This window comes from Cyanistes caeruleus, chromosome 16, assembly GCF_971803275.1.
Source record: "Cyanistes caeruleus chromosome 16, bCyaCae1.hap1.1, whole genome shotgun sequence".
NCBI classification, from domain to species: Eukaryota; Metazoa; Chordata; class Aves; order Passeriformes; family Paridae; genus Cyanistes; species Cyanistes caeruleus.
The window spans coordinates 8,807,443-8,823,839 of NC_141716.1; the positions used below are offsets into that span (position 1 = coordinate 8,807,443).

Genomic DNA, 16,397 nt, shown 5'->3' on the forward strand with positions numbered 1-16,397 from the left:
GAGCTGCCAGCACTCACACCAGCCTCAGGGCAGTTCTCTTCAGGTGTCCCACTTGCAGGATTTTCTGGGCCTCACATGTCAGCATGTTCCCTGGTCAAGGAGGAAAGACCCTTAGAAGTGTGTCTCCCTTATGACAGAGATGTAGAGATACTTGCTCCCATTTTGCAGAGCATCCCAAGAGTCTTGATTTCTGCTTTTCTAGATTTTTTTCCAGCTTTGAGCAACGGGGTTCTTGCAAACTTCTCAGCTTCCATGGCTGAACCTGAGAAATTTCTTGTCCAGGCAGAGAAAAATCTGGTGGCTTTGATCCAACCATCTGGACATGGTAAAGCTTGGAAGTCCCACAAGAAAAGGGAGATTTCTTGGCAAAGATTCACAATATATCTTTATGGGAGAGTGGAGGAGAAATACAAAATGTCCATCAAACTTCTCACTTTCCCTAGGCAGAAGTCAGGAAGCCCCAGGATGTGCAGGTACAGCAAGAGATTTTAAAAGTGAAGAAAAATATCACAGACTCCTTTCTGGTTCAATGCCAGGAATTGGCAGATGTCACTGAAATCCTGCATAGTCCTGCCTTGCTCACCTGGAAGGGCAGGACTTGCTCTGATGCAGGTCACAGGCACCCCTCAGAGTCCTCTGGGAGATGTGATCAATCAGGATGGGAGAGTGTGGGCAGAGAAACATGTATGGAAAGTGGTTTGCTCAGTGTCACTCAGGAGACCAAAAGTTTCTGGATTTCATCCCCGTGTCACCTGTCAAGTGCTTGCTCTGTTTCAGCACTGCTGGGGAGAGCTGAACTGCTGCTGTTTCCCAGCCTTGTGAAGAAATGTTAATAAACCCAGAGCCTCTGTAGGCACGTCCTTCCTGCCCCAAACCCCTGAATCACCTCTGGATGTCCCTGAGAGCTCCTGTGCTCCGTCCTTCCTTCTGCACCACCTTCCTGTGCTCACCAGAGCCTGCTTTTAAATCCCCCCAGGCTTTGAATGATCATCACCCACCTAAGCTGCATCTCCTCCTTCCTGCCCCAGGCAGACCCCGGGGAGAACTCAACACCCATCCCAACATCCCACTGGGTGCAAACATTGCCCTCTTCCTTCAGAGGCAGGGAGGAAAAGCAGCATCTCTTTTAGCCCTCGTCATTTAACCTGAGCCAAACAAACACTGGCAGTGTTATTCTACAGCAAAAACATTTTTCAGCTGGAGATGAGGAGCCCTGATCTGGTGGGATGGTCAGAGGGTGTTTGCTGGTGTCTCAGTGGAGTTCTGGGCATGTGAGCAGTGGGGCCACCCCAAGAAGAGGAGCAATGGGAACAAGACCTCCCTGTGCAGCCACAAAAAACCTGCCTGTGAATCAGTGCCAGGTGCTCAGTTTCTATCTTAATTTTGGTCTTGGAAAAAAAGGGAATGGACTGAATACACAGGGGCTGCAGTCAAGCTGTGGCACACCCCCGTCCAAGCAAGAAAATTACACGGTGAGGCTGCCAGGGTGTCCTGACTTCACTTCCCTGGGTCTGGGCTTTTGGGGCTGGGATGCACTAGCCCCCTTCCAGCAGCTGATCCAGCCCTTTGCTGGAGCCACAGCACTCCAGCCATTACACAGGTAGCACTTACTGTGTCAGATGATGAGGAAAGATGTGATCTCAGCTCACCCCAGATGATGAATTTTGTGCAGACTGGTGAGATGGGAAATTCCCACCACGACTCCTGGGTGTGAGCGATGGGTTTCCCACCACTGAGCCTGGAAAACAATCATGTGGAAAGCTGGCAGCAGCACACTACAAGCCCCACCAGCACCGTGTTTCCAGGGCTGCTGGTTCTGGCACATGTCCATGGGCACAGCTGGATGTGGGCTGCACCTGTGTGGGTGAGCTGTGGGTGTGCAGTGGGGATGGGGTGGTGGGCACAGCACTGCTGTGGGGCTGGGGGGCTCAAGACCCAGCCTAGTTGCAGCTGGTGAGGAGGTCACAGCTGATGTTCAGCTCCAAGGTTTGGGTCTGTCTTGCTCTCAGCTGACTCAGGGTGCGATGGGTCCCTCTTCCCACTGAGCTGAGAGTTTCTTCTCACCTTGGCAGTGTGCAGTGAGACCATCACACACCCACAGCACTGGACTGAACAACCATTTGTTAGCAAGCAGCAAACTATCTCCCAAATTGTGCTGAGAGGAGCTTCCGTGTTATTTAAGTGAATTTCTAAACTTAGCCCAGTTACTGTTAAAAAATACCTTTGAGAGCAACTACTGTCCACAGAGCTTGACTTCAGAGATGTTTATTTCTAGAGCTAGTGGAAAAATTTCTCACCTTTCAAAGGTTCCAAATATATCTTGGTGCTGGCTGGAGCCATTTGCCATCAGAGTTTCCTCTCAGGCAGTCACAAGGTGATGGTGGGGCCACAGCTCTGACAGTGCCACAGGTGCTGTGGGGAGAGGGTGGGGGCTGACACCCACCTCTTCACCAAGGAGTTCATGGAGGATCATGTCAGCCTTGAGGGACCCCGTAGTTAATACCCCAAAACAAGTGGGTTTTACTTCAGGACTCAAAAGCATTAGTCCTGGAGCTACTTGTAGTGCCCAGGTCACTTTTGGAGAGGGGTCAGAAGCCAGACTGAGGGCAAGGCTGCTCTGTGCTGCCCTGCTGAGCCCAGCCTGGATGGTCAGACCCACATGTGCAGGTTCCTGCCCATATCCTTGACTGCTGGCTCCCCCCACCATCACTGTATATAAAATGGGAAAGGTTTTTTTTCACTTTAGCAAATCCACAGGCAGAAACTGTGGGTTTTGAGAGAACATTGCACCTGAAGCAGAGGGATGTGCTGGGCATCGTATGAAAGGCTCCAGGAAAACTCCAGTCCCTGCTGATGGTCACCTCTTCAGAGTGAGATTTGACAGTAGCTCTTCCTCCAAGGTTCAGCTTAGCCCAGTAAGGGATTCAGCATTCACAAGGAACTGCTCCTAAACAGGAAGAAGGATGACTTTGGAGTCCTCAGATTTCAGGACTGATCTCAGTCGTGTTACACCTCAACAGGTGTTTCACTCCTGGAAGGTCACAAAAGAACATACAGGAGCTCAGCCTGGGTTTACTCAACTCGCAAGATGTGGAGATCAAATCTTCCAACCTCCAAGTCAGAGGGAAGATCTCCCTTTGTAATGTGTTAGGAGGAACCAAGCTCTGGGTATGCTGGACCTCTACAGGGCTCCAGAAATGCAAAAATCTACCAAAAGATCCACTTTCCTTCCCTGCTAGAGTAGGCACCAAGGTAGCTGAACCTCTTGTTGATGTTTTGGGGTGGAACTGGGGAAAAGGAACACTTTTCAGTAGAGATAGAAAATAAGACTTTCTGTCAGTTGATAGGAGGGCAATATTTTACTCAAGCAACAGAGTTTGTGCATTGCCTGGGGAAAGTTTTGTTCAGACAGGAGCTTGGTTTCATTTTATTTTACCCCAGTAAAGAGAAGGCTCCTGCTATGAAAATCCACATCGACCTGCTCCAGGCATCAGGACGCTCAGGGACCACAGCAGATCCTGACGTCAGCAAAGGGCAAAGCCCTGCTCAGTCCTGCATGGGCTCATGTCACCGTCTGCCACCTTGGAATGTGGGTGATGGGTGATGCCCAAAGCCAACAGATGGGAGAAATAAACATGACAGAGAAATCCTGCAAGTCCCATTATGTCTTATTCTGGAGCGAGCTGCTGTCTGTTGGTCATAAAAGCATCAGAGGGTGTCTCTGCCAAGAGAGTGCTTGAACTCAATGATTTATCTTTTTTGTTCCCCCTGATGCTCATTAAAATGGGAATTTGCCTGCTGCTGCTGTATCCAGCTGAATGCATGTGCTTCTTGGCTCCCAGCAAGGTCCTCGCTGCAGATACCGTGTGCTTTGGCAGCCGGGCCAGTCTGGGCTGCAGGATATTACGCCTGGCAGGGACACAAACCCCTTCCAGTTCCTGGAATTTGGATTGTCTCGCAGAGTGCTGATTAAGCAGTGCTTTCAATCTGCACCCAAGACAAAACCCTCGCCTTGCCTCTGCGCAGAGGCTCAGCTGCTGCGTGGCAGAGGGAGCTGCAGTGGGTTCACTCTCCCCAGGCCCCCAGTGAGACAAAAACACACATAAAAAAATCCCAAATTAAAAGTTTTGCAGTTCTCAGCGTTGGATGAGCATTTGCTGCTCAGGGCTCTGTCTTTTGTGAAATAATAGATCATTAAAAACCACCCTCTCCACAACACAACCGCAGTGTCCTTACCTCAGTGTGCACTTGGCAACAGCTGCACCTCCCAGTCTGCCCAGTTAAGATCACTGCTGCATGTCCCCATCTGCCTTTTTAATCTGCTGGGAATGAAACTGCCTTTACCAGCCTCGCTAATGAGAGATTTGATATCAGGGGCTGAGTGGAGGGAGGCAGCACCAGTGCCTGCCCCCCTGGTGCAGCACGAAGCGCTGTCCTGCCGCTGGCCCCTGGAGCTGACACGCCTGTCCCCACGGATGAACATGAAACAGGGGTATCTGCAGGACTGGCAAACTGGGGATGGCACTTTGCCCAGCACCTGCAGAGAGGTGGTGTTTTGGGGTGAGCCGGTGCTGGAAGGTGAAGCTGAGCTGGTTAGATCCCTACAGCCTGGAAAGCTGGAGGGCTATGGGAGCCACCCTGACACCCTGGCATTCCCAGTGCCATCCACAGCACAGCACAGCCCCCCACAGGATACCCAGCCCTGCTGGTTCATGGGGTGCTGCTGCTCTCTGCACTGAGGGATCCCCTCCTGCAGTGCTGCAGTGGGGCCAGAGACACCTCAGTTGTGTTTTCCTTGTCTCCTCCCTGGCACAGCCATCATCCCACCTGCTGGCTGGGGGTGGATGGAAATACCCCTCTGGCACACATCTCAGCAGCTCCCCAGGGCCCACAGCATCTTGAACTGCTTTACAAGAGAGACAATGCCAGGAAATATATACAAAGGGTCTCTTTTGTTGGAGGCCCCCAGCAGGGTGAGGCTGTACTGATACAGCACATCAACTCAGCACCTGAGCATTATTCCTGCTCCATGCTCAGCTCTGCACCTCTCTGAGCTCCTGGTCAGCTTCTGCTGCACAGCAGGTCTCTGGGGCAGCTGGGTGCAGCCAGCCAGGCTCTGGGACATGCTGCCAGTCCCTGCACAGGCAGGAGTTATGGGTCTGGGATCCTCAGCTCTTGTCCCAGTCAGAGCTGTGGGGACAAGAAGCAATGACCTGCTGCTGCCTTCTCTTCTCTGCACTCCATCTCTGTGCCCCTTGCCAGCTCAGGAGTGGGAGTTTGGCCTTGGTGCTCCTCCTCATGACACTGAAGAGGCAGATCCTGGCTCCAAACCCACCTGTGGTGAACCCAAACGTGGTGAGGCACAGGGGGAGCAGCACCTTGCTTACCTGGGGCACTGTAGCATGGGGGATGACAGCAGCGAGCCCTGCTGCAGGTCACACATGGCCACCCGAGCTGGCTCTGAGCACGGTGGGAGGAAGATGTGACAGGCATTGCAAGCAGCCCCTCCAGCTGTCCAGGTGTCTCTGTGACCCGCAATAACTCAGTTGTCCCCCAGAGTCGTGACTGTGTGGGATGTTGTAGGGAAGATGCTGCAGGATATGGCTTTCAGATGCTACAGCCATTTCCCCTCCCTGGGGACAGACACACGGGCACAGTGCAGGGAGCACAGCCCGCTGCTTTCCCCTGAGGTCACCCTGGCTGGGCAGTGCCAGCCCGGGTCAGCGGTGGGGCACGGGCAGAGTCCCTGCGGGCTGTGACAAGCCCCGCTGCTTGGGCTGCACACAGGTGGCAGCGCCCAGCCCAGCAGGTGGCTTCATCGGGAACGGGGAGAGCTGCTGACCCAGGGACTTGTGTGGCCACCAGGTCCCCTCCCAGCCACCCCCATAAAGGGACATCTCTGCCATCTGCTAAGCTCGCACAGAAGTGGGGTGACCCTGGGGCTCCTGGCGAGTCTTTAACGGGGCAAACCCCCCTCTGCATCCCTCACCGACCTGCATTCTCTTCTCTGTCCATCGCTTCCAGCAAGATCCCAGCTAGGGAGCGAACAGGAGAGCGGCTCGGTCAGTCTGTCCCTGCAGGTAGCCTGGAGAAACCCGCAGGCAGCAGCGAGGAGCAGCCCCCCGCCCGCCGGGACACCGAGCCGTGCCCTGCTCGCTCCCCCCGGCCCCGTGCGGGGCTCCGTGTGCCTGCGTGAGCATCCACCAGCCTATAAATCTCCTGGCAGGGCTCCTTCCAAACTTGAGGACGTTCCCCGGGGGAAGAGTTAAGATGCAGCTTGTGCGTCAGCGGCCGCAGCGGGCTGCCCGGCGGGGCTGAGCCGAGCCGCCCGCATCTGCCCCGGCAGGTTCGGAGCTCAGCCCGCTCCCGGCACAGCGCTCACGGTACGTACCCCTGCGGCATCCTCCCGCTGGCAGGGATGCTAGGAGGTGCATCGCCTGACGGATGAGGGGATATTCCAGCGTTTTCCCGGTCTTTTGGTTTTTATTTTTTTTTTTATTTTTTTTTTTTTTACTCTGCTTTTGCAGTGGCTGTTCTTCTTTTCCCGAGATTTTTCAAAGAGTCGTTAGGATTTCTCGACAATGCTTTTAAGCATTGCCGTGCGTTTCTTTATCTGTGTGAGAGTACTGTGATTTTCTGGGGATTTATTCAACAAACCAAACTCCCGGGAAGCCACAGGGCAGGCGGCTGCAGTGACTCAGTATACTCCTAACTATCCCCTGTGCCACAGGTATGTGCCATAAGTGAAAAAATGGGGGAGACTTTCTACCGATTTTATCTTTTTTAAAAACAAACAAGAAAACCGATTCTCCCTGACAGTCCTGGGGAATATGCTCTGATAAATAAGGTTGTTAAAGAGATTAATTTTAAATATTACTATTTTTAATAGGGGAAAACTACTATTATTAATAGGAAAAAAAAAATTGTTTCCATCTTATTTTGGGAAGTGGCACTTGCATGGTGTTTGCAATCCTGAGTGGTGCCTGTGTTGTTTTCTCTCCTAGATCTGCACACCAGCAGCAGGGACCAGCAATCCCCCTTGTCCTTGTTTAACTCCGTGCAGGAGCAGAAATCTGCTGGCTGATCCCACCAGGTGGGCTGGCATGGCTGTGCTCCACTTGCACCTGTACCTGACAGCCTTGGGCTGCTGGGTGACACAGCTGTCCAGCTCCTTCCTGCTGCCCAACGCCACCGAGCTGCTGTCCCCCGCTGCGGGCATGGCCGCGGGGCTGCCGTGGGGCGAGGGGCTCCCGCGGGGCCGGAGGAAGCGATACCTCTCTCCCCACGACATGAGTGTCATCCTGGACTACCACAACCAAGTGAGGGCACAGGTGTCCCCCCCCGCTGCCAATATGGAATATATGGTGAGTTGGGCTGTGGCAGGGTAGTTTTGGGTCCACAGCCCTGGTGGGCTCAAGGGGCTTCACCTCTGATGTGGGAGCCCCAGCCTAGCAGGGATGTCAGGGTGCTGGCTGGATTCCTGGCTGAACACGTGCCCTGGGGGATTTTTTGTGTCCCAGGGGCTGAGTAGACCTGTGCAGCCTCTGTGCAGGAGGGATGGAGTCCCAGCACAGAGACGTTTCCCCATGAGGGCAGATTTAGGATCTGTGGGCCTCTGTCTGGGAGGTGGCTACAAGCATGAAAAGCTCAGGTCCCAACCCAAAGCCCAGGTAGGAGCCTCTTCCCTGATTGCATCTGTGAGGGATGATCCCACCATGATCTCCAGGGTCCTCTTTGAGTGTTCCAAGTGGTGCCAGCTCGCAGGAGAAGAAACATGCAGGAGCCAAGGAAGGGATGCACAGCCTTGACAGGTTGGGCAGCTCCAGATGAGGGTCACCCTGGACAGAGCTTTCCCCAGATTCTGCCCACCCTGCTTGGAGCTCCTGACCCCACCCTAAAGGTCCCCCAGGAGGAGCTCAGGAGGTGCCACATGCTGCTCTGCTCCCAGGAAAGGGACCAGAGCTGTGAGGGAGCAGCTGGGTGGTCCCTGGATGCAGTTTGGGAGAAGCACACAGCAGCCCAGCTTGCTGGGTACCAGAGCAGGTCAGACATGCCCGGGAGCATCCTGCGCTGCTTCTTGCTTGGCCTAAATTCCTGCCTTCCAAAATAACTCACACAGGCATCTCCCCAAAGGCGTTCAGGATGGGTGAGGAAGCTTTAAATAATGCATGAAGGAAGCAGCTGTGCTCACCGGTCAGGCTGTGGCCAGGGCTGCACTGAGGGCTGGGACAGCTGTGAGCTGCAGCAGCACAGGGCTGCAAGGTTTCACCGCTGTGCTCAGCTCCACCTTGTGCAGGAGCTCATTCCCAGAGGGAATCACACACATAGGGCTTGCAGGGCTGCAGGACATCCCTGCTCTGCTATGTTGTGTGTCCAGGCGCTGTGGCAGCAGCTGGGGAGGACCATTGCTCCTGGATGTGCTGCTGTCCCTCGTTCCCCTGGGCATGTTCTAGCTTGCTGCATGATCCATGTATTTTGGACACTCAAGGGTGTTCAGAAAACCCCCAGAGCACAAGGGAGCAGGTTTCTCCTCTTCCCTCCTGTGGGAAGCCAAACCTCCTGCCTGCCCTTTTCCTTTCCCGTGAAGGTGTGGGATGAGCGGCTGGCCAGGGCAGCGGAGGCGTGGGCTGCGCGCTGCCTGTGGGACCACGGCCCCCCCGAGCTGATGAAGTATGTGGGACAGAACCTCTCCATCCAATCGGGCAGGTGAGTGCCCTGCAGGCAGAGTGAGCTCCTGGGAAACCCTCACACCCCACAGTGCTGGAGGAGGAGCAGCAGCAGCCCCTCAGTCAAGGAGCAGAGGGGCTCTGAGCTGGCATTGCACAGGAGTGAGATAGAGCTGAGAGTCACATCAAGGACCCTGGAGGAGGGGGCAGCTCTCACAGATGGGTAAATACAGGAAGGCAGAGGTGCCTGCTGCTCATTTGGGAAGTGTGCCATTACTGCCCTCTCTGCCAGGCACCTGGACCAGGGGTTATGGGTCCTGGATCTCCTCCATGTGGCTGAGCTCAGGTGTCTCTGGTCTTCTGGCCTTGAGCACAAGTGGGCTTTGCACAAGGATGTCATTACCCCCCCCTTTTTCCCAGGAATGCTTGTTCCCAGTGGGCCCTGGCTCCAAACCATTCCTCTCCTCCACTTCCTCAGTGTGGAGCTTTCCCTTCTTTTCCTTCACCCATCAGCTCTGATGTGGAGGAGATCCAGGTGACCTGTCTCACCACTGCAGGTACCGCTCTGTCATGGACATGGTGAAATCCTGGCACCAGGAGAAGCAGCACTACTCCTTCCCCCACCCCCGCGAGTGCAACCCCCGCTGCCCCTCCAAATGCAGCGGCTCCGTCTGCAGCCACTACACGCAGGTGAGCACCACAGCCCTGGATCCAGATCAAAGGGGAGCCTTGGGCATCTCACAGCTCCTGGGATCCAGGGTCAAACCCTGGCAGCTGCCAGCTTCAGATCAGGCAGTGGTCCTGGCAGCTGGCAGCGTGTCTGCTGGAGGGATGCCATCGATGGCCTCCCATCCTAGGTTTTTCTAGCATTTGGGCTGTTGCAGGAAGTTGTCCTCACAACTCACTGGAGGAGCAGCTGGGACTTTCTGGCCAGTTGACAAGGAGGTTTCCACCTTTTAAAAAGCTTTTTCCCCCTCCTTTGGCCTTTCTCTTCTCAGTGCACCTCTGGCAACTTAAAGGTGGTGAAGAGAAAAAAATAAGCCACTTTGTACTTTTGCCAAGCATGAATTGTCTTCTCTGTGATGGAACAGCTTCATAGCACCCAGCTGTTTCTGGCTCCCTGGGAATGCAGCCCCTTCATCCCCTGGCACATCCTGACAAAGCCTGGCCAGCACAAGGTGGAAAACTCCTCTGTTTTGCTGCCTGGCAGCAGAGCTATGCCAGCCCCATTACCTCTTCTTCACAGCTCCAACCTTTACCTGAGCATCTGCATCCCCATGTGGCTCATACATGGGGATACTCAGGGATGCTCTTGGTTGCAAAAGGGCAATATACACTTTTTATGGAAGAGATTTAACCTGGAAAGGCTTAAGGAGGAGCTTTTGTCTTTGCCTGATCTCCCTGTGTGCAGGCTAAACTGGCTGTGGTTCACTGGGAGGTTTAGGAGCTAATCTGGGTAAATTGGAGCACTGGCCCAGACTCTGCTGCTCATGGATGTGAGCGAGGCAAGGCAATCCTGTGCAGGGCAGTGCAGGCTGCAGGTAGGGGAGAGAGAGCAGAAAGTCACCCCCTGGTAATAAAGCACTGCCTGTGATGGGACAGGATCCAGCCAAAGAGATTGGAGCAGCTGGGATGCGATTCCCTGGTGGCACAGAGCCCTGTACTGGTGTCCTGGGGCTATCAGCTGTGGGATGTCTGGGTGGATGGACACCAACAGTGTCTGTTCTCTGTCCTGGCACAGATGGTGTGGGCCACCTCCAGCCGCCTGGGCTGTGCCCTGGGCACCTGTGCCAACGTGCGGGTGTGGGGCAGCACGTGGCGCCACGCCATCCTCCTCGTCTGCAACTACGCCATCAAGTAAGTGACTGGGGAGAGCCCCCCGGGCCATCCTCCCTCCCCACACCAGTGTCAGCAGTGGCTGATGATGCTCAGAGGTGTCACCCTCCTCTCTTTTTAGGGGCAACTGGTTGGGAGAAGCGCCCTACAAGGTGGGGAGGCCATGCTCAGCTTGCCCCCCCACCTACGGCGGGGGCTGCTCCAACAACATGTGCTTCACCGGAGTCAAATCCAACCAAGTCAGCTGGTTCTAGGGCTGCAGCCCCAGGAGGAGCCCTGGGAATGGAGATGGGGCGAACAAGAATTATTTATAACACTGACCCCCTCGGCAGCCTGGCTGTCCAACCTGCTTCATCCCTAATGCCATGTAGGAAAATGCTTTTCTAACACCTCTCCAGCAGTGTTGTCTGTCTGCTTCCCACTTTGGGGGAACTAGGGACAGTTCAGGTCCCTGTTTTCTGAAATAGGGATGGTTTAGGGGTCCATGGAGGGAGTGGGGCTGGCTGGCATGGTCCCTGCTCTGCAGACTGGGGGGCCTTTCCCCTCTGCCCCCCGGTGCTGAGGCAGAGGCCGGTGCAAGTGAGTACCAAGATGTTCCCCTCGTGATGAGCAGCTGGATAAGTGGGGAGCCCCGAGCATGCTCCTGCTCCATAGCAGCCCCTCTGACTGTGGGGCTCCCAGCTCTGAGCCCCCCAATAAAGCAGCCTGGAGACCCCCATGCTGTTGGTTCTGCCTTACTCACAGCCTGAAGCCTCGGGGTGACACCGAGTCATTGCCTTTGCTCTGGTTTTGGGGGTGAGCAGCAAAGGGGGTGCAGAAGCCTTCTGTGGGGCCAAGGGCTATGGGCACAGGAGATTCCTGGGTGCTTTGCTCCATCGTGTGGGAGAAGCCAGCACTGCTGGGACATGAGGTGGTGATGATGCTGAAGGGCCACAAACTCCCTGTCCCTCCCAGGCTGTCCCACACCATCCCACTACTCTACCTCGTCCCCAGTGCCACTGAGCACCCCATTATCCACATCCCCTCCCTCTTTAGAACCTCTCAGCACCCAGCAGACTCGGGGATTCCTGAATTACAAGTCCTTGGATTTGAGCATCCAGCTGTGGGTTCCTGCAGCCCTTTGCATCCAGCAGCACTCTCCCCACTGCACGCTCCCTTGGGATGTGCTTTTCAGAGGAGCAGATATCCTTCATTTTGCCCCCTCAGGGTTGCAGGATTTCAATAGATGAGGTTTTGGGGGGATCCTGAGAATGGCAAGGATCTGTGCCTCCTCCAGCCTGGCCTCTTCCTGAGGTTTTCAGGAGATATGGAAGGCTCTGTGCTGATGGATAATCATTTTTTCAGCTTCAGCTCTGGATTCCCCATGTACTTGGTGTCCTTTCAGCAACACTTCTTGCACATGGCCCTGCTGGCCTCAGCACTGCCCCTGGCAGCCCAGACTGCTCCAGTCATGGAGCCCCCAGTGGCACAGGAGCCCATCTACACATCTGCCACCATGAGGTCCTGGAGGCAGCAGTCACAGAGGGAGCACAGATGACCATAAGTGTCTGTGGCACCTCATGAGTACCCCCAATTTGGGGAGCAAAGAGAGATGGAGAGGAGCTGCAAGCACCCTGTGCCCAGTTTTGTGCTCAGGGAATCACCCTGCATCCCACCACAGCATCCCTGCATCTCCCCATCCCCAAGCAACCTCTCTGCTTTGGCACCAGGCTGACAAGCCCCAACTCACGGCCTGGGCATTTTGCCTCTTGTGCCTCAGCCAGGCTCTGCTGTGCCATTGCCAGTCCCTACACTGGTCCCACAGCCCCTGGCCCCCCAGCCTGTGTTTGCCCTTCGCTGTATACAGGCTCAGACCTGTGTGGGCGATGGCACAAAACGCTGCAGCACCTGGGGCACTGCAGAGCTGGATGCAGCAGCCCTGACTCCCCGTGGCCAGGGCTGAACCCCGGCCTGGCGGCTGCCCCGGCCTTGACACCATCTGGAAGCGGGAGCCCCAAAAGAGTCCAGTAAAAGCCGTGTTTGAGTTTCTAGCTTGGCAGCAGTTACTATAGCTACAGCAACGGCACCTTGCAGATTGGTTTCCATAAGAGCTTGGTTACTATTTAACATCTCCACCCACATTAGCCCTGATTAAGCGAATCAATAAGATAACAGGAGAGGCAGGTTTCCTCGCCCTGCCTCTCCGCGCTCCCTCCTGCCTTCACCTAGTTCCTTAGTGAGAGACATTTTTATTTATTTATTTAGATTTCTTTTTTATTCCTCTACTTCCTCTGGTTTTCGCCCCAAGTGCCCATAGCAGTAGCCGGCGAGACATGGTCAATGTAAGCACCCAGCTAAGCGCTAAGATGGAGGCTCCATATGGTGAGTACAGCGTTCCCATCGCCCGCGCTGCCGGCCTGGCGTCGCTCGCGGGAAGCGGGGCTGGGAGCAGCCAGCAGCCCCCAGCCCCACGCCCCAGCCCCGCCGCGCTCCCCGCTGCCTAGGCATCTGCAAAGGCTGGAGATGGAGGCAGCAGAAGGGTTCTGGTTGATTTTGATATGTAAATCCTCCGTGTGTATTTTTCTCTCTTTCACTCTGCTTGACCCAAAGAGGAAGGCACGTGCCCGAGGGAGCAGCGTGGCCCCACGTGCTGGCAGAGGGGCTGCTGCTGCCGGGCTCGCAGCACAAGTGGCAGCAGATTAGAGGAGGTGAAGTGCTGCCCTAGGACACACAGCCAGCCTCGATGCACAGGCTGCAGGTGGCTCGTGGCATGCCCGGGCTGCGTGAGTGGGCACAGCGGGCTGTGCCAGCGCCGCGCTCCTGCCGAGGGCCGGTGTTACGGCTGGGCTGGCTTCCCGGCAGGGAGTGTAGTGCCTGGACAAGCAGCAGCCTCCAGCCTCTGTGGGGCTCAGCACCAGGTGGCACAATGCTGCCTGGGCACCTGGCCACAGCGAGATGCCTGCCAGGCCCGTGTCCGTGCTCCCGGTGTGGCACAGCGGGCACCAGCCTGGAGCAGCCCCGTGTTGTGCTCCTTGGTTGTGCCAGATGCCAACAGCCAACAAATGCACCTGGGCCCCGGGGGACAGGTGCCCCTGCCCGGGCTGACATCGTTATCCTCAGGATGGGGCAACTGTGCCAGCATCCCCACGCAGCAGGTTTGGTCCTGTGTGTTCTGGGAATCCTGGTTCCCTGGGCATGGCCAGGCTGTGCAGTGAGGTCCCAGCAGTTGAGGTCTCACAGTTATGAGGCTCTCCATCACATCCTCATGGCTCTCCAGCACTTCCTTGTGGCTCTCCATCAGTTCCTCATGGCTCTCCAGGGCTCTCCATCGTTTCCCCTGGCTTTCCATCACACCTCATGAGGCTCTCCATCATACCACCTTCCTTTCCTCACTCTATTTTTCATGTCCTGCTCCTCTTCTCTTTTACAAGTGTGCAGCCCCTGCCCAGCCCACCTCCCAGATACGGTGTGTGCAAACCCAGGACCCAGGAGGGCTTCTGGGACTCCCAGGACACCTTTTTGCACTTTGCTCATGGCCTCTCTTTGGGTGGTTGCTTCCCTTGATCCAGGCCTGCAGCCTCCCACAGGTATCACCTCCAGCCCCAGCCCACCTCTGTCGTGGCATGCTGCCTTGTGCCTCCTTGCCCCAGCCCCCAGCACTTTAGTACCCAGCAGTTCATTTCAGGTCACATCACCCCATGGTGAGCCATGGCAGGCACAGGGCATATCAGCATTTCAGTGGGTCCATGGCCTAGGGCAATGGAAATGTGTAGGAACTGTATAGGATCTGCTGCAGTGTCACTGGCCTGGGCTGGAGCAGGCAGTTGTGATCAAGCAGTTATGGAATGCTGTTTTAGGCTGCTTTTATCAAGTTGCTCATTTGTGCATCCCCAGCCCGCAGGAGCCAGGTCTCTGGAGGAGCTCTGTTCACTCCTGTCTCTGAGCTGCAGGAGCCAGCAGCAGGAAAATGCCCAGAAAACACTGTCCAGGTTTTGGTCTGTTTAGTGCAGGCTGTCTTTGTGTCCAGCTGGTGCTGCTTGGACAAAGTGCAAGGGGCCCGTGGTGAAGGACAAGTGTGAGCTGGTGAAACGAAGGACTGATGCCTCTGAGATGTGCAGAGGGTCAGATGCTGGGGTCAGAACTGGCCCAGGAGGAGCCAGTGCTGAGCATCCTCCTGGATGAAGCCCCTGCTGCTGCTGGGAGACAGCTCCTGACCCAGCCAGCTCACAGACTGACTTACACCTCATTTGCAGGAGAAGGGGAGGGTCAAGGGATGTTCCCATCAGCCTGGGAGACCGGGTGGTGCAGGGCGACCAGGTCTGGCTGTGCCCACATCCAGGGTGCCTGCATCCAGCTTTGCCCCAGGGTGCAAAGCCAACTTCATTTCTGCAGTGAGCAACCAGCTTTGCCTGACACATGAGGAGCTGAACAAGCTCTTTAATCACTTAGGATGAAGTTATTCTGCCCACTTGCAGCTGGCTGTAATGTGAGCAGCCACTTGCTGGACCTGGCACATCAGTGACATTAAACACAGGCAAGTAAACTTTTCTGACAGTAATTTTCTCCTGAATTTTTTAAAATTATTTTTATTAATTATGATTTTTAAAGTTGGTTTTAACTTTTCAGTCTGAGAGTCAGTAAGTGAGGCACGTGCTGAGCCTGGGCAAGTGCAGGCAGAGCCAGGTGCTGTGGGGTGGATGGGGAGGAATCACTGCCCATCCCACCTGTGGCTGCTCTCCCCATCTGCTCCTGTGGCTGAACAAAAGCAGGCTCTGGCCGGCACCCACTGCAAGCCTGGGGCCAGGCAAGGGGGAGAGAGAAATAATAAGAATAAAAAAGTGAGATGGGCCTCCCAGACTAAAGTGAGAGGAAACTCAGAGTGTTGGCAGAAGGAGGGGAGTCCTCATAAATAAATTGGGTGAAAAAGTTATCCAAATAGAAGTGAGGAAGGGTTGGTGGGATGTGGGACTGGGCAGTGCCTGGCTTCCCCAGCAGCTCTGTAGGGCTGGGTTGGGGCTGGGCAGCAGAGGGGGCACAGCAGCCAGGATGCACCATCCTGCAGATGGCAAGGTGGTGGCCAAACCCTTCCCAAGGGGGAAGTTTATTCCCTTTGAAAGCAGCGTGGGAGCTCACACAGCAGTGGTGGTGCTGAGCCCCAGCCATGCCCATAGTGATGTCCTTGCAGCCAGCAGCTCCCAGCCCTCAGCAGGACAGGCCATGGAGCTGGCATGCCTGATGGGGGCACACCAGGGTCCTCCAGAGGAGCCTTCAGCCTTGGAGAGGGTCACAGAGTTATTTTCAGTTTCTTTTGGAAGATGGAAAGATTTTTCTGATTTTCCCTTCTCCCCATCTGTCTTAGGAGCTTCAGGATTTCAGCATCCATCTGAAGCCAGGGATATTCTCTTGGGGAAGCTTGGCACTGGCATTCAGCCTTGGGACAGCGAGCAGGTCTGGCCCTCTCCTGGCAGTGGTGGCCTCTGTAGGAGCATCCCCCCACTGCAGTTACTGCAACCCTCCCCATCCATCCCTGGCCCAGACTATCACCAGCATTTCCCCTAAATGACACCCTAGGGGCACTTATCTCCCTCCCATCAGACCTGTGCCTTGTGTAAAGGACTTGGAGGGTGCCCTGCCAGGCAGTGACAAAGCTGGCCTGTTCCCAGCAGCCTGGGTGGGTCCTTGAGGGACAAGGGACTGATGCTGCAGCTTTGGAGAGATGTGGAGCTAGAGGCACATTCAAAATCCTCACCAGCACCTGAGGACAGGCTGTGAGCTGGAAAGGGCTCCACTGGTGCTAAATCCCTGCAGGAAGCTGCAAATAGGTGTGTGAGAAGGTGGAGGATGGAGAGGGGGCAAGGGGAACATCTCCTGGGCAGAGAGGAAGAGATGGGCTCCTTGACCCACCTTTGTCCTCCC

General features: G+C 55.5%; 2 protein-coding genes across 2 annotated transcripts in view; both read left to right on the plus strand.

The window, feature by feature from the left end:
- The first annotated feature begins 1,331 nt into the window (after nt 1-1,331).
- R3HDML (R3H domain containing like) lies at nt 1,332-11,220 on the plus strand. Its single transcript, XM_086852737.1, has 7 exons — nt 1,332-1,472; nt 6,227-6,383; nt 7,005-7,364; nt 8,588-8,706; nt 9,224-9,356; nt 10,408-10,523; nt 10,624-11,220. Exons 3-7 carry the CDS (start codon nt 7,104-7,106, stop codon nt 10,754-10,756), a joined length of 762 nt encoding a protein of 253 aa, XP_086708863.1. The 5' UTR covers nt 1,332-1,472; nt 6,227-6,383; nt 7,005-7,103; the 3' UTR covers nt 10,757-11,220.
- A 1,346-nt stretch (nt 11,221-12,566) lies between these two features.
- HNF4A (hepatocyte nuclear factor 4 alpha) overlaps nt 12,567-16,397 on the plus strand; it is a 35,491-nt gene continuing 31,660 nt past the window's right edge. The window contains exon 1 of the mRNA XM_023939879.2: nt 12,567-12,863. Within this exon, the coding sequence (XP_023795647.1) occupies nt 12,815-12,863 (49 nt within the window). The 5' untranslated portion in view covers nt 12,567-12,814. The remainder of the gene's footprint in view (nt 12,864-16,397) is intronic.

Bases quoted from the DNA above. Each gene is read 5' to 3' on its own strand.
- R3HDML (XM_086852737.1), top strand. From the start codon at position 7,104: ATGGCTGTGCTCCACTTGCACCTGTACCTGACAGCCTTGGGCTGCTGG. The intron at 9,357-10,407 runs GTGAGCACCACA...GTCCTGGCACAG, and splicing joins TCTGCAGCCACTACACGCAG to ATGGTGTGGGCCACCTCCAG. The intron at 10,524-10,623 runs GTAAGTGACTGG...CTCTCTTTTTAG, and splicing joins GTCTGCAACTACGCCATCAA to GGGCAACTGGTTGGGAGAAG.